At 42.7% G+C, this 22693-nt stretch overlaps 1 protein-coding gene across 1 annotated transcript; it reads right to left on the bottom strand.

The window, feature by feature from the left end:
• Positions 1–6009: 6009 nt before the first annotated feature.
• Positions 6010–22473, bottom strand: LOC146679621 (protein NLRC3-like). The gene is made up of 9 exons (XM_085450247.1): positions 22355–22473; positions 21998–22099; positions 20927–21005; positions 20579–20765; positions 18650–20450; positions 17566–17739; positions 17124–17291; positions 8138–8184; positions 6010–7989 (listed from the first exon to the last, which is right to left on the bottom strand). Exons 1-9 carry the CDS (start codon positions 22471–22473, stop codon positions 7454–7456), a joined length of 3213 nt encoding a protein of 1070 aa, XP_085306373.1. The 3' UTR covers positions 6010–7453.
• Positions 22474–22693: the final 220 nt, after the last annotated feature.

Here is a 22693-nt window from a genome sequence, read left to right as displayed (position 1 = left end):
TCTGACCAAAACACAGATGAAATAAAACTTGTGGCTGGAGCTTTTAAAATGACTTTTTCACCTCATAGATTAATGCTCATGATTGCATGTTAGCAAGACAGCATCTCCCCAAGGTGAAACTCTCAGGAGACATTTACTCTTAAACTGTAATCTGGTTGAGACTACTTGAGGAGATCTTAGTAGCGAGTATGTGGATTTAGTCTCTTCACCAACAGCAGACAGACCCATGCCAAGAAAGCAGACATGTTCTCAAAGAAAGCCGAGAGCAGAGATTGGAAAAAGCTAAAAAGAAAAAGCTGCAGCTTCAGACGACTATCTGCCTGTAAGGCTGAAAAAGTCCAGTTACGCTCTATTTTGGAAAAGCTCCCAGTTTTGGTAACCTGGACTTTTATTTCCCCTCTTCTGCTACAGATGTTGACTGTGACCTCAGAGGCCAACTGGACCACACAGCTGCAGCAGGAGTGAGGGAGAGGAGTCTTCATCCAGCTTCAAAGAAAACATCCAGGTAAAGTGACGTGGATCAGCGGATAAAGCCGTCTCCACTTTCAAAGGAGATCCTCTGAGAGAGAGACTCTCTGAGCCGTTTTAGCCTCAAATTATAGGACTTTATAGTACAGCAACACTTTTAAAGGACAAAAATAACATAAACTGTGACTGTAATACAAACAAAGTATTGCATGTGTTTTTAAAAGTGTTCCTCCGATGGGCAGGATATCACTATTAGACTGTCCCACCAGCCAACTTCAACAAGAGACCACAGCAGCATTCAGTGATCAGCACAGATGTTCCTCTAACACTCAGCATCTGATCCCTGTTGGTCTGTGTGCTTCTGCTTTTGCTCAGTTAGAAACCCTGCAGCAACCCGACCCAAAACTGTGTCTTCTTGTTGGCCTCAACGTTGAAGTGTCAAACGTCCAACATCTGGAAAGGAAACCACGCCAGTGTACTGTGATGTTTCACCAACATGTGGCAGACGCTGGTCCTGCCTTTCATGCTGACATCAGCAGAGAGCCCCGCCTACCTCAAAGCCTCCCCTGTCATGTATTGATCAGGATGATTATGAAGATGAGCGAGTGCAAATAAGACTGTAAAAGTCCACGAGCAGAATGTTTGGATGCTTTCTAATGATTCATGAATATCATGAGAGTGTTTGTGTGTTTTGTCTTTTCTTTGATGACGTTTGTTACTAACAAAGACAATTTACGCTCTGTGTGTGTTTTCATCCTTACCAGCCGCACTCTAACTGCAATGAAGGAAACAAACTGTAGAAATGGTCGACTCAGTGACTTCATAAAATATTGAAGTGGTTCAGGTAGAGCCAGTTTTTAAATGACCATGAACACTGAGCGTATTGTATCTGTACAGCATGTTTTTCTATTAGACAGATTTGTAACAGAGGCCTTGCTCTCAGTAAGTTTGAAATCCTTTTCTGATTTCTTTTGTAATCTCTGATCTTTGTGTATCCTGCTCAGTTTGCATGCTGCCTGTAGGAGTTTCTGTCTTTGTATTTGAAGAGAATTCATTGAATATACTCAGCTGCTTCCCTTTGGTGCCTCACACATCACTGAAGTTTTTCAGTGTCCAGTTATTTGTTTTTAATAGCTGTTTGAATTCTCTGTATGTTTGACCCTGTAGACTGTTTAATGGACTGCTCGTCTTCCTGTTTGTAACCACTGCCTGTTTAGGACTAAAGATTTGGATTTTTGACTTTAACACAGCCTCTGCGTGTCGTCCCTTTGTGTCCTCGTCCTCTGTGAATGTGTCACAGATGTTTCCATGATAATAACACAGCTTTCCCACAGTGGCTTGCAGCAGCATTTATTCACAGCACATTTGAGAAAGGTTCAGATTAACTCGATGAGTTTATATTCAGAATGATTCTGACAGTGGGCCACTGTGAATTGTGATCTTTCATCAGGTCAATGTTTAAGTTCAGTATTTCAAAGCAGGAGCTATGAACAGTCATCATGTTGGCATTAGAATTATTATTATTAATCATTATTAATAATGTCGTTACTCATGTATAACTTTGATTAGTATACATGAATTTTATCAATAGTAAAAATAATGAATAATTCATGTATAACTTTTATTGTGTTTTGTATGTGGCGAGATGAGGTTGGGATATAAAGTAAATACTCTTTGCAGTTTTAAAAAGACAACGCCACCCTGGGAATTTCACCCAGAGAATACTGAAAGTAACACTAAATCACCAGAAAGGCACTTAGGTTCGCTATACTCAATCCAGAGACGAGGTTCAATGATCAACAAAATAATTTATTAATAATTATTTAAAACACCATATAAAAGCACAATCATAAATATTCAAGTACAAATATGCTTAAAAAAAGTATTCAGAGCTGAGGCTTACCAGTGGAGGGGCAGGGATGCCACACACAACTAAAGAAAGAAAACACACCAACACACAGGTGCAACACACTATCACACTAATAAACTAAACAAGGCAGGTGTGTACACTCAAGGGATCCCACCACCAAGGCACCCTAGTCTCCTCCACGTCGGCACTCCGCATCTGAATAAAAGAAACAAAGAAAATTTTAATATATTACAACAAACTAATGTGTAGCACCGGGGGATAACCCAACTGCAGGACCACACTGGTGATCTACAGCTAAAAAAAGGGCCTCCCACCAGTGGTGTAACAGAAAATCCAAACTACAAATCAAAAGCAATAAAACATACAATCTGGATAAAACTCTAAAATCTGGAGCAAACGGAATCGCCGTACTGCTCCAACTTGCCGTCACACGACAACAAGTTAACAGTCAATCAATATGCACGCCAGCTGACTCCGATAACCGGCATGCATATGGCCGTTGTCCACGCCGACGTCCACTGTAAAAGCTGACAGCAGCAGGGAAAGAAATCTCACAACGGGAACAGACGGTAAAAGCACAGCAAGGCAAAACAGCAGCACTTCAGTTCGCGTAGCTTGGCGCAAAACTACGGCCCACACTTCCTGCGAAACATAATAAATAATTACTATAAAAGAACAATAGAAGGCAGAGAGCATAACAAAAGTTGATTACGTACCAAGTAAGCCGGGTCACAGAACGTAAGCAGAATAGCTCAGAGGAGGCTTCTATAGCTACGACCAGCCACGATGGAGACTTCAAAGGAGTAACCCACAAATGATCTCTACCACACCGAGGGGAAGTCAGGTGACCAAAAAGGAGATCACAGGCAAGCAATGCAGAGACACTCAAATGGCCACTATTTATACCAGCGCCCCCTAATGGGCCAGGCTGAAAGTGGGTTGGACCGAAGGATAACATTCATCCTGCCACATTCATATTAATTATATTTAAATAGAGATGTTGACCCTGTCTCTACAGTAGCATCAGTGTAACATACATTATTGGTCCAAGCTCATAAATGGGGAGCCTGATCCTTTATTATGAAAACATGACGAGTATTTTTCTTGTCAGTTGGGAAGAAGTTGGTCTTTTTTTCCTTCTTTTTGCTCAGTTTGTCTTTTCTTTGGTAATTGAAACTGATCAAACCTACTCATGTTCACAGCATGTAAAAGCAGCTGACAGTCCGTGGCATTGTTGTTTGTAGAGGTGCAGTGTAGTGGGAGCATAAATCAAAAGAAAACAGTAACATTTATGTAATAAAACATCTGAATGAAAATGAACAGGCCCTTTATGAACTTCAAAGGGATCTGAAAACAACACTTTTTAAAAGAGTATCTTGGGGTGTAGGTGGTCAAAATAGAAAACTGAGCTGAGACTCTAAGTTCAATCCATCCATTGGTTTTTACTTAGGAGGAAGAAATGTCAGGCTGGTGCAGGCTGGTTAGGTGCATGTGGTTATCTTTACCTAAATGAGTTCACTTTGTGGCTGCCAGGTTGGGCAGAAGTACCTGTCCCCTGTTAGGCTTAGCAAGGTTCTCCAGGAGTTTCTCCATGGGTAGAGCTTCTAGCTCCTCCAGCACATCTGTGGCCGTGCAGGCTGCCACTTTCTTGGTTGCTCTTTTTACCCCACTGGTTGTGAGTGTCTAAATACCCCCACTAGCTCGCTTTGGCTGCAGTTAACTTGGGAGGAAGGGGTGGGTGTCCCATGACTGAATGAAAAACAATTATCTGGGACACATAAATATAATAACACATGCATATATCTCTATCAATTTTTATTTCTCTCAGAAACATTGGATCTAAATTGCAAATGTGTTCCAGTTATACTGTTACTGTGTGACAAAGTGGATGAGCTGCAATGGTCTCCATTTGTCCCATATGTGTTTACTTCTTCTTCTTCTTTTGCATATTAAACACATTATTCTGTTTCTATGTATTTGCTATGATTTGCTATTTGTTAAGTAACATTGCTTCACTCACTATGCCGGGTTTGTGTGTGGAAGCATTCAGTTGCTGGCAAATCAAACATTCTGCAAATGAAGCTGAATACTCAGTTACATGTTTCTTTACATTTTATTATGTTACAGATTAAGTCATTTGTTCTTACTTTGTTTGTCTTTTCAGTCTTCATGAGGGTCAGGTGTGGGGAAACGCCCGCCCGGCATTTCCTCATTTTAAAGTCCTGCTGATGTCACACATGACATCAGCAGGTCAAACCAAGTGGAGGGGTTTGTTTGTCCATAGAGATGCTTCCTTTTGTTTGTTTTAAGGTTTAAATGGATTTGTTGAATGTGTTTCTTTTCATCAATACTGCCATTTAGTTGTGTAAATGTGCATGTTAGAAGTGTGAAGAGGTTTTGTGTTTAGAAATGTATAGAAACCAATCATTTCCTGACAGCATGTCTGATGGAAATAAGTGCAGATTATGTATGAAGTCTAACTGCACACAGTAACTGTGTTACAATAAGGACTTAACAGCGCCCTCTGCTGGAGTGTTTCAGTACTGCGTTAACTAGAATACACCACCTCCTCCTCACACCACCTGCTACAGCTCTACTCTTCTATGACTACAGTCATCCACAGCACTGATGTGAGGTCACATGGTTCATATGTAAGGAGCACAGCTGACCTCAGGTCAGTTTAATGACTGTGAGCAGCAGCTGTGTTATTGTCACTGTGACAGGGAGACACTCTCAGACACAGCGCTCATGTCAGCTTGTTCTCATGCAGGAGGATCAGGAGCTCCATGTTTGTCTTTCTGTTTGAATCATGATGTGTTTGTGCCATCAGAGTCTGTCATGAGTACTCAGGGTTTCACAGCAGCTCTTCTGGATGCTGACGAGGACTCCAACCTCATGTTTCACCTCTCTGAGCTTCTGATGTCTGTGAACACTCGTGTTTCTTCTCTGGGCTCATCTGGACAAAAACACCTTTCTGTGTTTGGCTGCAGCCTCATTCTGACTGACAGGAAGTGTGTTATCCATGAGCTGCACTTCTGTCAGGAAGTTTCCTGCTGTGTTTCCTGTCTGTGGACAAACACGAGTGTTCCAGCTGAGGACTTGGTTCCTTCCACCTGTCCATACAGGACATCACGCTGTCTGCAGCTCTGTAAATGCAGCTCCAGGTCCTTCCACGTGCTGCTCTGTATTTGTGCAGTTTGTAGTGTGTCCTGGGAAACGTAGCACACATGGTGTTCTTCTGCTGTTTCCTCCTTTCACTGAGTGTGAAACACTGACGCTGTGCTGTTGTTCACAGAGGGGAGCTGATTCTAGCTGCAGCTGGACTCTGTCATCTAACTGAATGTGTTGGTGCTGATCACGGGGCTCTGAGGGGGGAGCAGCAGGAGGACTCTGGATGCTGACGTCAGTGTATCTGTGGAAGCTCCCACAGCGTGTCTGTCATTCAATATTGTGCTGTATATTGTATCTATGCAAAGATGAACAGACTGTGTGTTCACTGGTCTCTGTGCTGCAGCTCTGATGTCATCATCACTCCCTCCTCCACCCTCAGCAGTCCCAGCATGCTGCTGTGGTGCACCCCACCCTCACTCTACACCTGAGCCACAGACCACACCCTCCACCTCAATATACACCACAGTTTTCTCTGCTGTGGAAATGAGATCAGGAGGAAATCATCATTATTATTATTTAATAAACGCTCACATTAATGTGGGCTTATTTGTTTCATATTAGAAACATTAGTTGAGTGTTTTTAGTATAAAATGGTCAAAGTCCCTCTTTTTGCTCCTCCCCTCACCTGTGGATGGACGCTGCTGTTACCGTGGTGACAGCTTGGATGTGTTTCAGTCCTGCCTGGTTATCACTGCAGGAATCTTTCACATTTATTACAGGTAATAACTCTGATTTTTCTGTGTATTATGAACCAAATGTATCCTGATACACACAGAGATGGATGAGCAGAGGTTTTTTTTGCAGTTTATGTAGTTACTATGGACTTAATGCATACATATTATTAAAATTAGGGCTATAACAGTTGTATTGATGTATAGCAACTTGAAATGCTCCCACAAATGGCTCCACAGCATGTAAAAATATAACAAAAGCTCTGGCGGACTTGGTTCTGTGGTCAGTCTTAAAGGGTGAAGTTAAACTCTGTAATCTTCACTGTGTCACAGAGTTCAGTGAGTCCCGTTATTCACAGTATCAATCAGATCATCAGAGAACAGCTGATCAGCAATCAGTGGTGCCAACAGCGCCTCCTGTGGTGAGAGGATGCAATAATGCAATGTAGCATTTTTCCACTCAACACTTGCAGTCATGGAAACTGTCTGTTGGATCTGTGTGACGTTGCTTTCTTGGTTAGAGTTCCTCACAAATGTCCAGATGATTCTTCTAATGAGGCGTCGACCATGTTTGCAGCTCTTTGGAAGAAAACGTCGCCCTTTGCCATCCTTACTTTTCTTTGACTTCTTCAAATGCAGCTGAACTCCAGCTGGTATTTTCTTGGACTTTGCAGCTGTTTCTGGTCATCAGTTCATTCCTGCAAACCTCTGAAGCTGAACAACAATGATGCTGCATTGCTGGCTGATCCCAAAAGGTTGATTCTGTTCATCTGGACGTTTTCAGAAACGTTTGCTCACTGATCAGGTGACTTCTTCAGTCTCAGCTGACTGCAGCTTTACAAGCTTACAAACAGCACATTTGCACAATGACTGAAAGCAGCAGCACCTGATATATATGATACTAATATAATACATATACATATATAATCCATACTAATGATGAAGGAACTGAGCTCACAGTCCATTGTTCATTCAGTGAACTACTCAGTTTATTTTGGGCCTCAGAAATGCTCACTCTGTTTGTACATCACTGTCAGCAATAGACTCATTCTGCTGTGTGGACAGGAACACATGTGACATCACTTCCTGTTTGTTTGTGACTGAAGAGGAAGAAGTTTACAAGGAATCATTTAGAAGAGTTTCAAACATCAACTGATTGAATCCATGAATCTGAAAACGTGTTTGTGAGTGAAAGAGACAGACATGTACAGACTGAACTATCTGTTCAACAGTCAGAGTGTTTCTGTAACAGGAGACACTCTTTACACTCCACTCAGCACAGGGACACTGAGCCACCACGACCGACTGTAAACCCAGGATAAAGAGTTTGAGTGAATGTGGTGTTGAAGGTGTGGAGGTGGATCAGAGTGTCAGAGGAGACTCTGTAGAAGGACAGAGTGCCAGCAGGACAGTCCACATACACTGCTGCTCTGTTAGAGACAGAGGAGGAGGAGGAGGAGGAGGAGGATGTTACTCTGTTATTGTGCCTGACATGAACAGGACCATTATCAGAGCAGATCAGACTCCAGGACTGATCATTGTGTCCAAACCAACAGTCATAACTGCCTCCTTTCCTTCTGATGCTTCTGTAACTCACTGATATATAAACGCTTCCTCTCCACTCGACCTCCCAGTAACAGCGACCAGTCAGACCATTTCTACACAGCAGCTGAGTAGAAAAACCATCAAATCTGTCTGGATGATCAGGATATGACTGAACCTCCTTCACACGTGTCACCTTCCTGTTGTTGTCAGACAGTTGGAGCTTTGTGTTCACTGTGTTTGTGTCGATTGTGAGTTGACAGGAATCTGATGGAGAGAACAAACACAATCCAGCTGCAGTTATTGATCCATCATCTGTTCATTGATTGACACTTTGATGATGACTCCTGACATGATGAAGATGGTTGAATGTGTGCTGCTTTGTTTTCATGAATCCCATTAAAAACACACTTACACTTCCTCAGACCTGGTCTCAACCATCGGACTCCAGCAGGCTCCACCCTGAAAGGAGGAGGGGGGTCAGAGCAGCACAGTCAGCATGCACACATGGACATTACATGGCTCTCACACACACACTGTTACACACTGAGCTCAAAGCTCGGCTCCACTGTTTTATTCAAAGAAATCTACATTTATTTATCAGCACATTTAAAAACAGCTTGAGCCAAAGTGCTGCACAGAGTAGAGAGAAAATAGGAAACATACACAGTAATGACTATAAAGACTGGTCAGGATTGAAAGCTACAGAGTACAAATGTGTTTCCAACCGGCTTTTAAAAATGTCCAGTGTTGGTGACGACCTGATGTGAAGGGCGACTGTTCCAGAGTTTGGCTGCAGCCATCGATAAAGCTCACCTCTGTTTTTACGTCTAGTTCTGGTCAGAAGCTGCTTATCTGCAGACCTGAGGGCTCCACTTGGATTCTTTTGTTAAAGAGAGATAAGATGGAGCCAATCCATTCACAGATTTAAAGACAACCAGATCTGGAAGTGGATTCTACCACGTACTGGTAACCAGTGGAAAAAGCTGGTGATGGGTCGTCTAGCACAGACCCACCGCTGGAACCAGACAATTGATGAGGGAGAGAACTGTGACAGCGCCGTTCCTTCATTTGACCTCAGTCGCTCTCGTCTGCTCCCTCGTAACACTGCTCTTTATTGAGCTTACATGAATATGCACAAGTTCATTATGACGTCTTACACAGGTATGAACAAAGAGTACCAGTCTGTGCATAGTGTGTGTGTGTGTGTGTGTGTGTGTGTGTGTGTGTGTGTGTGTGTCTGTGTCTGTGTGTGTGTGCATAGTGTGTGTGTGTGTGTGTGTCTGTGTGTGTCTGCGTGTGTGTGTGTCTGCGTGTGTGTGTGTGTGTGTGTCTGCGTGTGTGTGCGTGTGTGTGTGTGCGTGTGTGTGTGTGTGTGTGTGTGTCTGTGTGTGTGTGTGTGTCTGTGTGTGTGTGTGTGTGCGTGTGTCTGTGTGTGTGTCTGTGTGTGTGTGTGTGTGGCCCGCAGGACGATAGTTTTTGGCCCCACCTTAACATGAAAATGTAATGTTAGTTTGATAATGTATGACACTTTACAGTGTTGTGGGCGGAGCTGAATTAACCCACCAATCAGGGTGGGATATGGATCTCAGGGGACACCAGCCGGGCTTGATGCAAGCAGGGAAACATTTCTCAATGAGTCAAAGTTCCAGCAGCGTTGCCCTGGAGTGTTTCTTTCTTTCCTGTGCCTGGCTGGCTTCCTCCTTTCTATTGGGCAAACGCCGACATTCGCCCCAGCGCGCTGCGTTCACAACACTTCAAAAAAAGTTGTTTTTTTAAGTTGCTGCCCAGCGGGACGTTATACGTATATAGATTTATACACACGTCAGTGGGATTTAAAGTTATTTTTCCACAGAGAGAGATCTCATATTAACTCTCACAGTGATGCGTAGGCGGCGGGATAAAAGAAAAGTCATGAACTCAATGCAGCCCAATTTAGTCTGCAGTCACATAGCGACACCTGTTCATCGGCAACAACAGTCCCCGGTAACCCGGACTAATTATAGGGTCGCACCGTAATTTGTGGCTCCATGTTTTTATTTGCATCACTGCGTTTGCATTGCAGCAAACATGAACATTACATATATTTCAATATAATGTAAAAGCAGTCAAAACAACTAACATCAGAAACAGCTGATGTTATTTGTTATATGTCACGGTGTCATTTCCGCTTCTTTCTCCTGTAACAACAGCCCGGCGCCGTGAGCAGTCGCCTTTTTTGCGCTCGCTATCCCTGCACTTTCTACCATCTGCAAACGCCACGGTGTTCGTGTCGTCATGACAGACATGAACATCGAGCGTAAAAACAAAGGAGACTGCTACCGGCTTTTTATCTGCCGATCGCCGTGCTACGGTTGCAAGAAAAAGAAGCAGAAATGACGTTCTCTACGCGTTGAGACGTTCCCCGTCCGTCGGCTAAACGCTTGATTGAAACTTCAATGCGACAGTGACACCAAGTAGAATTATAAATGTCACATAGCCCCAAACATGTCTTTTTCAAAGCCTGCGGTGAAGAGAAAGGTTGGTGATGAGCACCGACAATTTCAGGAAAAGTGGGAAATGCAATATTTCTTTGTTGAGCACAGGGGCACCCCGACCTGTCTTATTTGCACAGAGAAAGTTGCGCTGCACAAGGAATACAATTTGAAACGTCATTACACAACTAGACATGCTGAGCTGGATGCAGAATACCAGGGAGACGAGAGAGCGAACCGGGTTGCCAGTCTTAAAACAGATCTACTGAGGCAGCAAGATTTCTCCAAGAAAGCAACCAAAGAGAATAATGCAGCAGTCGGAGCCACGTGGTTAGTGAGATGATTGCTAAAGCAGGGAAGCCATTCACAGAAGGTGCATTTGTCTAAAAGTGCATATTGCAGGCTGCAAATATAGTCTGTCCGGGAAAGAAAGGTCAGTTTAGCAACATCAGCCTTTCTGCCAACACCGCAGCAGATCGCATTTCTGACCTGTCAAGTGACATTTATGACCAACTGTGTGAGAAAGCCAAATGTTTCAGTGTATACTCAGTCGCTCTTGATGAGACCACAGACATCACCGACACTGCCCAGCTCCCAATGTATGTCCGTGGTGTTGATGACAGTTTTGAAGTGATGGAGGAGCTGCTCACAGTAATTCCAATGCATGGCCAGACCACCGCTCAGCAGATATTTACAAGCTGTGTGATGCCATTGAGAATGTTGGTTTGCCATGGAAGAGGTTTGTTGGAATAACAACAGATGGAGCGCCATCAATGACAGGGAGGAAACATGGACTGGTGGCACAAAACAAACTGGAAGAGGAAGGCGTGGAGGAGGCCATTGCTCTGCACTGCATCATCCATCAGCAGGTCCTTTGCAGCAAATGCCTGAAGTTTGACAATGTGATGACTATTGTTGTGAAATGCATCAACCAAATCAGATCCAGGGGCTTAAAGCACCGAAGGTTCTGTGCTTTTTTAGAGGAAATGGAGTCAGAATATGGGGATGTGCTCGACTTCACTGAGGTACGTTGGCTCAGCAGGGGAAATGTATTAAAGAGACTTTTTGAGTTGAGAGCAGAAGTGAAGCCTTCATGGAGAAGGATGGAGTTAGTGTTCCTGTGCTAACTGATCCCAAATGGCTCATGGACTCAGCTTTTCTTGTTGATATGACACATGAGCTTAATGTACTGAACAAGACGTTACAAGGCCAGGGGCAACTTGTCAGTGCTGCCTATGACAACGTGAGAGCATTCTCCACAAAACTGGCGCTCTGGAAAGCTCAGCTCTCTCAGACAAACCTTTGCCATTTCCCAGCATGCAAGGCACTCGTGGATGCAGGCACACCATTCAGTGCTGACGAGTATGTTGATGTCATTTTGAGGCTACAGGAGGAATTTGATCACAGATTTGCTGACTTCAAGACACACAGAGCCACCTTTCACATTTTTGCGGACCCCTTCTCCTTTGATGTGCAAGATGCCCCTTCTGTGCTTCAAATGGAGCTCTTTGAGCTGCAGTGCAACTCTGAACTCAAAGCAAAGTTCAGGGAGGTGAGTGAAAAAGCAGACAAGCTTGGACAATTTTTGAGAGAATTGAGCCCTGTTCAAGCGGACCATGTGCCTTTTTGGTAGCACATACTTGTGCCAAAAGCTCTTCTCCACTTTGAACTTCAATAAGTCCAAGTACAGGTCCAGACTTACGGATGATCATCATCAAGACATACTGAGGGTCGCAACTGCTTCCTCCCTCAGGCCAAATCTGGCTCGGCTATGCGAGAGGAAACGCTGCCAGGTCTCTAGCAGCAAGGAGTAGGCAAGAGAAGCCATGTTCAGAAGAACAGTTCATTTTCTACAGTGTTCCATTCATGTTCAGAAGAAGGTTATAGAACTGTTAATACAGACATTTCAATCTAAATACAGCAGATATAGAAGACTGAAAAAAACACAAGTTCACTGACTAAAAATATCTTATTATTGTTTTATTTATGTATTACAGATTGATTGATTTTCTTATTAATTCTTAATTTGTTTATTTATTTTTAATATTTTGTGTTAAAAAATAAAAATAAAGAGATTTGAGAGGATTGGAATTTTTTTAACCATGCCTTTCTTGTGGAAAACCTAATGCGGCCCAGCCTCACCCAGACTCTGCCTGCAGCGGCCCCCAGCTAAATTGAGTTTGAGACCCCTGTCCTACACCATAAATCAGTAAGAGAGGGTACGACCTCTCTCATGGCCCCAAGTGGTGTGTGCATGCCAGAGCACTCTGGAAGGCACACAGAGTCTTTACAGACTACTCAGGATCAAACCTCTATCATCATGCAATCGATTATACAACTCTAAGCATATATGAGTAAATATTTCTAAGTATAAATGACAATCAACAATATAAACCTTACAGCTGGTTTTAATAACAGAATTCATTTGTTTCTCAAACGAGAAAGAGCTATCGAGAAACACTCCTAAATCTTTAGTTCTGAACTTTTCCAGTGGGCCAAGGTCAACATTATCTGCTAATGCTAAATAGGCTGCCGTTATTAACTAATGCTAATTTGATGTGAATTAGCATTATGCACTAATGCTAACACTTTTTAACAATGTGAGTAGCTAATGCTAACACTATTTCCCTTAACTTTATAACATTGTGAACGGCTAATGCTAACACTCTTTTTCCTAGCATTACAACATCTGAGCTGCTAATGCTAAGTAGGCTGCCATTAGCACCTACGTCTATCCATCCATCCATCCATTCGCTTCCGCTTATCCTTTTCAGGGTCGCGGGGGGCGCTGGAGCCTATCCCAGCTGTCATAGGGCGAAAGGCGGGGTACACCCTAGACAGGTCGCCAGTCTGTCGCAGGGCTAACACACAGGGACAGACAACCATTCACACTCACATTCACTCGCACATTCACACCTAGTGGCAATTTGGATTATCCAATTAACCTATCCCCACAAGCTGCATGTCTTTGGACGGTGGGAGGAAGCCGGAGTACCCGGAGGGAACCCACGCAAACACGGGGAGAACATGCAAACTCCACACAGAAAGACCCCGGCCTGATGGTGGAATTGAACTCAGGACCTTCTTGCTGTGCGGCAACAGTGCTAACCATCGTGCCACCGTGCTGCCCACCTACGTCTAATTTAAGGCAAATACGCATTAGAACCTAATGCTCATATCGTTTTCCTTTGCTTTATAGCAATGTGAGCAGCTACTGCTAAATAGCATTAGCTAATAACAGCAGTCTAATTTAATGCAAGTTAGCATCATTTGCATTATAACGATGTGAGGAGTTAATGCTAAGTATGCTGCCATTAGTGGCTAATTCTAATTAGGGGTGAATAATTATTACAAGCTAATGCTAATATCGTTTTCTCTTCCCTTTTAACAATGTGAGCAGCTAGTGCTAGGTAGGCTGAAGCTAGCAGCTAATGCTAAAGCTAAAGATAATTTGATGTGAATTAGCATTACATTAGTGAGGAGTTAATGCTAAGTAGACTGCCATTAGCAGGTAATGCTAATTTAAGGTTAATAGGAATTGGCATCTAATGCTAATACCATATTTTCTTGCTTTAACCCTTTAAAACTGGTCAGAGTGGGCACACTCCGTTTTGCGCAACTATTTTTAAATCCCGGTAGCACTGTAATCACGTGAGCTAGCGCAATAATTTTTTTTGCATATGAAACCTGAGGAGTTGTATTTACATCTTATGCCATCAGCTTGTCCTAGGTTACAGTTTCCTTCCACATATGCTTAGGACTCATATTGCTCTGCTGGAAATAGTTTATTTTGATGCATATGCTGTTATTTTGCAAATTTGCAGTATAATATTTATTTTCGTTTTTCCTGCAGTATATAAAAATTGGTGTATTTCAAAAATAAAACTATGAAGGCACTCAAAATAAATTTCCTGAGGTGGGAAACTATTTTGTGCAACTTTTTTGTATTTACAGTTTTGAGGGATAAGCCTCTTAAATTTCTCTAACTAGAAATATATGTTAAAAAAACAAAAACGATTTTCAATTTTTTTGTAGTTTATTGCACTTTTTTGCAATTTATGTAATTACTATGCACTTAATACATACATATTAAAATTTAGGCTGTAATGGTTGTATTGATGTATAGCAACTTGAAATGCTCCCAAAAATGGCTCTACAGCATGTAAAAATATAATATAAGCTCTGGCGGACTTGGTTCTATGGTAGGTCTAAACGGGTTAAATCAATATCAGTAGCTAATCCGATTGTTCAGTCTGACGTCAGGTGAAGTCATTTTTATGCATTTAAGAGCTGTGTTGAATTCAACATTACAAACTGAACATTAGAACTATCCTCTTCTCCAGGATTTTCCTGATTTAACATTTCAATATGACATTTCCAGCGCTTTGTTTTCTCTGCTCACAGACAAAACAGATACACGCATGTATATACAGCCCACGTCCAGCTCTGCATGCACTCCTGCTCCATTTCTATAGAAAATAAACAACGTAACACAATCATTCTCCATTGTTTTCAACTCAACCAGCTGCATTTAATGAAGGAGTTTGAATTTACTTTACAACAGCTGCTGTTGTTTCCTGTCTGCATTCATGTTCTTAACTGTACTCCACACATTCTGAACTGGTGTACCGTAATTGTCGGGCTATAAGCCGCTACTTTTTGCACAAGCTTTGAGCCCTGCGGCTTTTAGTCAGGTGCGGCTTTTCTATGGATTGTCCATGAGCGGATTTGTTTTGTTTGTTCCGCTGTTGTACGGCACTACGTTGCCTGGCGGAAGGATCGGGGTTCAAGAGTGGTATGTTGGTCACATGTCCATCCGTCAGGCAACGTAGTGCAGTACGAGGTAGCGCGAAAAACAAACTTCAAAGTAGCGCTACCCGTTCAGCTGGAGGCCTGGATGATGAGCGGCGATAAACTTGCAAAAAGCAAGTTATGCCCAACTCCACCATTGGATTCTGACAGCGTGGAAAAGTGTGAAAACATCCACGATCACCAACAGATTTCGAAGGGCTGAATGCTGCATGATGGAGAGGAGGACACCGCCACGGCCCTTCTGAGGGTGTTCGACTCTGACACTGACAACGAGGATTTCTTTGGTTTTGAAAGTGACAACGAAAGAAAGAAGCTGAGAGTGGATGACGAAGCCACCCTGAGCCTGTTTGTTTCCGACACTGGAGAAGAGGACTTTGGTGGTTTTAGTGGGCAGGAAGATGGTGGTGAATGACTGACTTTTCTTCTTGTTAAAGCCGTGTCACTGCACCTGAGCCTAAAAGGTAGTCCGAATCAATTGTTCTGGTGTGCTGTAGGTTATTGTTATGTACTACATTTGTTACTCATTTATGAAGCACAGTACATGTTTTGTACTTGTAATTACCGCTACTTGTACATATACCTAAAAAGTTATGCAAATATGTACCCATAACTTGTTTTTCAAAATATTAATAAAAGGGGTGTGTCTCCAAACAGCCATCTCTTTCCTGACAATTCGCTTTGTGCATATTCTCTTACATATGATAAGTCAACATTGAAACACCTGCGGCTTTTAGTCAGGTGCGGCTAATGTATGTACAAAACAGGATTTTCCCCTGATTTTAGCTTGTGCGGCTAATATTCAGGTGCGCTCTGTAGTCTGGGAAATACGGTAGTTCTTCCTAAAGTACTGCAGTATTCCTGCCAGTACATCCTTTTAGTTTTCCTAACTGTTTCCTCTGATGCTCGTTGCTATTCTTTCCTCAATGCAAATTCATGCTAAGCTCCTTCATATCCATCCCTGTTTCTAAACCTGTAATAATTGCTTTAATGTGTCTTTGGCCTAATTATGAGTCTGTCCATATGTTTGTAGTTCCCCACTTGCTTTGGTTTCTTAGCTCTGATTCTCTGAAATTTATCCTTGAAATCATTTACTGGCATCTCTCCCTCTCACTCCCACTATCCCCAGAACACCAGAGTATTCATCTCCTGGCCTCTTTGCATTTTCTCCAATCATCCCTGTTTCTAGAGTCTCACCCCATCTGCAGGCAGTCCAAGAGAAACTGCCTCTGCCATTTTCTTCTTCTTAATCTTTGATTTTTCTCTTCACTTTCTCCATTGGGTCTTCTTAGACGCACTTTCCAGAAAGCAGCAACATTTTTTGTGCCCCATTTTTCAAATTGTGCATCTTACTTCAGCTTAATGTGTTTCCTGTTTTGTTTTTACACAGGTCATGTAAAAGAAATCCTACCAGAGACTCGACAAAGCTGAACTGAAAGACAGCACAGGCAATAAATCAGAGCAGCACAGAACTTAAGCTCATGGTCCATAGAAGCTGGGCTCTACAGGTGTACCAGGACAAGCTTAGTGTAAGTCCCTCGAAAAAGTTTCACTTGTGCTGTTTCGGTGTAAATTACTGGTTTGTTTGAACAATTTCATCAGCTGAACCATAAATACTCCAAAACAATTTCTTTGTGACTCAGTGTGATTTTTCATTTTGTAATATTAGCATGTCAAACTCTACATTCTCTACACAGATGAGAAATGAAGTGTATTTAATAATAAAAGTTATCTCTCAGAGACAAAGTTAGTGTCTCATTCAGGTCTGTATCTGAGTAGCCTCAGACACATGCAGTGCTCATATTTTCTGTTTTGTGTGTCACTCAGACCTCTTCCTGACAGGGGCAGCAATTTCATTTAAAGTCCCATTCACTGATACAGGCTGCTGGAGCTCCAACCAGGAGGGTACACACATGATCCAGGGAAAAAAATTATATATGGTCTCTTAGATAAATATTAAGAGGTCCTGTGTTTTACTAAAAAATCAAAGTAGTAAAACACAGGACCTTTGGGTTAGATATAAGGTGATTTGACAAATCATGTCTGTTGTAAATGAGTAAGCCATTTATCGACCTGACTCAGGTTTTAAATCATCATCAGAAAAGACTGAATCCTGACCTGAGAATTGTACACTTTGGACTCTCCACTGCAGAAAATAGAAGCTTCAGTCCTGAATCCTGCAGGTTGTTGTTACCCAGATCCAGCTCTGTCAGACGGGAGGACTGGGAGCTCAGGACTGAGGACAGAGCTTCACAGCTTCTGTCTGACAGGTTACAGCCACTCAGTCTGAAGAAAGGATGACAAGAAGACATGAAACACTTGTGTTAAAGTATATTCATGGTGCCATGAGGAGCTACTACATTTACAATATTTCAACACTGTTTCAGGACATGCTGGAATCCTTATTGCCTCATGTTACAAAAGACAAATGTGGCAGTTTACTGTGACTTGCATGGATTCATTAAAAAAAACAAAACATAAACACTGTTAATTTTTTCCAAATGAAATTGATTAAATGATGTTAATTGATGAAAAAAAAATCGATATCGCTTGATCTGACCTCAGCGTTTCCAGTTTGCAGTATTGACTCTTCATCCCAGCAGACAGAAGCTTCACTCCTGAATCCTGCAGGTTGTTGTTACCCAGGTCCAGCTCTGTCAGATGGGAGGACTGGGAGCTCAGGACTGAGGACAGAGCTTCACAGCTTCTGTCTGACAGGTTACAGCCACTCAGTCTGAAATCAAGGTGGAAGGGAGACAAGATCAACCAAACAAATCAGAGCTTTATTGCTTTTTTGTTGTTTTTAAGCAGAAATCAGTGAGGTGCTGGTAGATTCTGTTCTTTTGGTTTATTACCCAACAACACACACATACACTAATATTTGTGACTTTTGTAATAGTAGCATTTACAATGCAAAGCAACAGCGATCACAGATTGAAGGGGCCTGAATAAAACTACAATGCAGTGATTTTTAAGATGACCTGTTCTTCCAATTTCCAACAACAGATTTCTCCAACCTTACAGTTAAAAATAATTCTTTATCTCATACTGAATCTTGGTGCACCTCCCCCCAGTTTATTAAAATGAAGAGGTACTGAAGTTGCTGTAAGTGATGTGTGATGCCACTGATTTCCTTCCTGATCCAATACAAAGTAAAATTCAGGCTGGTATCTGCGATACTGATGAAAACTATTCCTTCAGAATCAATACAAGACATCATAAGAAAATATGTTTTGTATAACATAAAAAGCCTGAATTTTAAAATATTCAGTTAATAATCAAAAACAGATGTGACTGAAAATAATAAAACTGAGAAACATTTTATGGCCATTCGATCCTTTTACAACCATTGCAAGAGCTTGGTTGGCATAGCCGGCAATACGTTGGATAGTAATAAGTCCGGTGGGTGATGGGCTCCACCAGGGCTGCCCTTTGTCCCCGATTCTGTTCATAAATTTTATGTTTAAAGGCTGTATCAAAAGTTCATTCAAGTTACAATATTGTGGTCAAAAGTTCTCCTTTTTTCTTTTATACTATACAACTACGCTGGCTCATGGTTTTAGGACATGGATCTGTCATGGAAGAAATCTATGACCACTTTTAATCAACATTTTAAAAATAAACATGATCACAGATTTACTCACAGAGCTTTGTTGGAGGCTTTGACCACTGGCAGCAGCCTCAGAAGAGCCTCCTCTGAAGCAGAGTATTTCTTCAGGTCAAACACATCCAGATCTTCTTCTGATGACAGTAAGATGAAGACCAGAGCTGACCACTGAGCAGGAGACAGTTCACCTGTGGAGAGACTTCCTGATCTCAGGGACTGTTGGATCTCCTCCACTAGAGAACGATCATCCAGTTCATTCAGACAGTGGATCAGATTGATGCTTTTCTCTGCAGACAGATTCTCACTGAGCTTCTTCTTGATGCACTGGACTGTTTCCTGATTGGTCTGTGAGCTACTTCCTGTCTGTGTCAGCAGACCTCGTAGGAGAGTCTGATTGGTCTGCAGTGAAAGACCCAGGAGGAAGCGGAGGAACAAGTCCAGGTGTCCATTCGGACTCTGTAAGGCCTTGTTCACAGCACTCTGGTGGAGAGATTGAAGTTTTAGTTTGTTAAATAGTTTAGACCATGTAGAGGTTGTTTGTTGTTGTTCCAGCAGATTGAGTCCAGAGTTGATGAAGGTCAGATGGACATGAAGAGCAGCCAGAAACTCCTGAACACTCAGATGGATGAAGCAGAACACCTTGTCCTGGTACAGTCCTCTCTCCTCTTTAAAGATCTGTGTGAACACTCCTGAGTACACTGAGGCTGCTCTGATATCGATGCCACACTCTGTCAGGTCTGATTCATAGAAGATCAGGTTTCCTTTCTGCAGCTGATCAAAAGCCAGTTTTCCCAGAGACTCCATCATCTTCCTGCTCTCTGGACTCCAGTGTGGATCTGTCTCAGTTCCTCCATCATACTTGACCTTCTTCACTTTGGCCTGAACCACCAGGAAGTGGATGTACATCTCAGTCAGGGTCTTGGGCAGCTGTCCTCCCTCTCTGGTTTCCAGCACATCCTCCAGAACTGTAGCAGTGATCCAGCAGAAGACTGGGATGTGACACATGATGTGGAGGCTTCGTGATGTCTTGATGTGGGAGATGATCCTGCTGGCCTGCTCCTCATCTCTGAATCTCTTCCTGAAGTACTCCTCCTTCTGTGGGTCAGTGAACCCTCTGACCTCTGTCACCATGCCAACACAGTCAGGAGGGATCTGATTGGCTGCTGCAGGTCGTGTGGTTATCCAGAGGCGAGCAGAGGGAAGCAGTTTCCCCCTGATGAGGTTTATCAGCAGCACATCCACTGAGGTGGACTTTCTAGGGTCAGTTAGGATTGTAGTTTTGTGGAAGTCCAGAGGAAGTCGACACTCATCCAGACCATCAAAGATGAACACAACCTGGAAGTCTTCAAAGCTGCAGATTCCTGCTTCTTTGGTTTCAGTAAAGAAGTGATGAACAAGTTCCACCAAGCTGAACTTTTCCTCTTTCAGCACATTCAGCTCTCTGAAAGTGAATGGAAATATGAACTGGATGTCCTGGTTGGCTTTGTCTTCAGCCCAGTCCAGGCTGTATTTCTGTGTTAAGACTGTTTTCCCAATGCCAGCCACTCCCTTTGTCAGCACTGTTCTGATTGGTTCATCTCTTCCAGGTGAGGCTTTAAAGATGTCTTCTTGTCTGATGGTTGTTTCTGGTCTGTGTGGTTTCCTGGATGCTGTTTCAATCTGTCTGACCTCATGTTCATCATTGACCTCTGCAGTCCCTCCCTCTGTGATGTAGAGCTCTGTGTAGATCTGATTCAGGAGGGTTGGGCTTCCTGCTTTAGCGATGCCCTCAAACACACACTCAAACTTCTTCTTCAGGGTGGATTTAAGGTTACGATGACAAACAGCAGCTTGAAGTTCTGAATGAGAAGAAAAATAAACACTCAATTCCAAAAAGAACTAATCTTTAAAACATGTTGCTCCATCTTCCATCTCTGGGAAATGTTCATTTATCCAGCAGCTTAAATCTTTAGATAAATCCTCTTACGTCTCTGCAGACGGTCAGCCAGCTCCTCCTGCTTCATTCTCCTCAGGAAGTCCACTGTGATCTTCACAAATGCCTCTCTGCTGCTGCTCCTCTGACTCTCAAAGCATTCTGGGTAATCTGGACTCAGAACCTTCTGGATCTTCTTCAGCTCGTTCTTCACAAAAGTGACGATGTTGTCCTCCAGCAGCTGGAACAGAATATTTATGAATGAGCCAATCAGACTGAAATCATGGAGCCAAACATCAGATCCATGTTGGACACACTGACGATCCACTGGTCTACAAAGAGCAGCATGGAGATGACTGTGAACAGAACAGATGTAACAGTAGTTGTTGTACATGTACAGACCATAAATATGGAGTCCAGCTGTGTTTGATGCTGCTGGGCAGACTGACCACTGGGAACCTCTGAGCTCTGCTGCTCCACTCTGTGGAGGAACCATGAAGGATTAGATCCACACAGGATAAAGATCCAGGAGTTTCTGCTCAAATAACTTCATCTGAATCAAGTCTGTCAAGTTTTAAACTCTCAGATTGTGAACATATCAGTAATTTTCAGTCTGTTTTCATGGACGTCCTTTCAGTGGTGATGTCAGGGATGATTTTGAAGAAGCTCATCAAACTGAACCATCAGCAGATCACTGCTCCAAAACCAGAACATGATCCGAGTCTCCCTCCACCACCAGAACACCAGCTTTACTAACGTGGTAGATCAGTGTAGTACAGATCAATAACTGATGAGTCATTTGATCAAAATCACTGAGTGCTTCACGTCTGACCCTCTGATGCTTCTGTAGACATTTTGCATATTTAATGAATGTCTGACAGTTTTACATTCATTCTATGAACACAGTGGAAATGTTGTGTTATAGTCTCCATGTTGTTTCCAGCATCATAAATTCTTAAGTTCAGAAAATTAGATTCTTTCTTCACAGCTGAAAAACAACAACATTTATTCTCTATTGAAATCTGCATCGTCCACTCCAAAGGTCACAATCTGAAGGTAACATCTGGTTTTGTTCCCTGTGGTTAACTCTGAGCATCAGTATGGTGGGATTTATCCACTACATCCACACCACTGTGGTTCAGTGTTGTCCTGATGGAGTAACAGCAGCCAGTATGATCCAGGCTTTAGCTGCTGGGTCTCTGTGTGACCTCTCAGACTGTTTAACAGATCAGACACAAAGAGAATCAGAGCAGCTCTGTTCTTTAAAGACAAACATGAACCCACTCAGGTCACACTTTCCCCACAGATATGAGCATCACTGTCCTCAAACAGCAAATGACCAAGTCGAACATTTGGATCTTTTCTCTTTCATTGTTTTCTTTTTAATGAATCTTTGTAACAATCTGAGGATGTTTCAGGTCATATTTATCCAGGAAACACAAACATGTAAAGGAGTCATCACAGCTCTCTGACCTCGTTGCTCCAGGTTCACCACTGAAGAGTGGAGGGTCACCTTTGGACCAGTCACTCCTCACAGACGGACAGCTGGACCCTGCAGACTGTGACCTCTGACCTCTGCAGACACAAACATGATTGAAGCAGCTGTGATCACACAGACTGCAGATAATGCAGCTGTTTCCTGTCAGTAACATCCTCTTAGATTAGAGTTCAGCTTTTTACAGGAAAACTGGACAAAACTGATTTTTGTTACAAACTCATTTTCATTTCCTCTCAGCTCACAAACACAGTCAGACAATCAACCAGAGTCAACACTGATTATAATGTCAGTGCAGAATTATTTCTGTTACTCAGTGAGTTCAGCTCTCTGACCTCGTTGCTCCAGGTTCACCACTGAAGTTTGGATTTCGATCTTTGGACCGGTCACTCCTCACAGACGGACAGCTGGACCCTGCAGACTCTGCTCTGTCCTCCTCTTCCTCCATCATCATCTTCAGTCAGTCTGAGAGGTAAACCACAAACACTCAGTGAGTTCACATTAACAGGAGGAACTGAGTTACAGTCGCTGACCTCTGACCTGTCATGTGACCATGAAACCAGGTCAATATGTCTGTAGGTTCAGTCATCCAGGTCATGTGATCTAAGGAGCTTGGAGAGAAAACAGACGTCTTTAAGTTTCTGGAAGACGTTTCATCTGAGAAGCTTCTTCAG

This window comes from Copadichromis virginalis, unplaced genomic scaffold, assembly GCF_057382275.1.
Source record: "Copadichromis virginalis isolate Kocher_CV1m ecotype Utaka unplaced genomic scaffold, C_Virginalis_male_GT1.1 unmapped_scaffold_1, whole genome shotgun sequence".
In the NCBI taxonomy this organism is placed as follows: Eukaryota; Metazoa; Chordata; class Actinopteri; order Cichliformes; family Cichlidae; genus Copadichromis; species Copadichromis virginalis.
The sequence above is the reverse complement of the archived record's forward strand: the minus strand, read 5'-3'. Positions and strand labels throughout refer to the sequence as shown.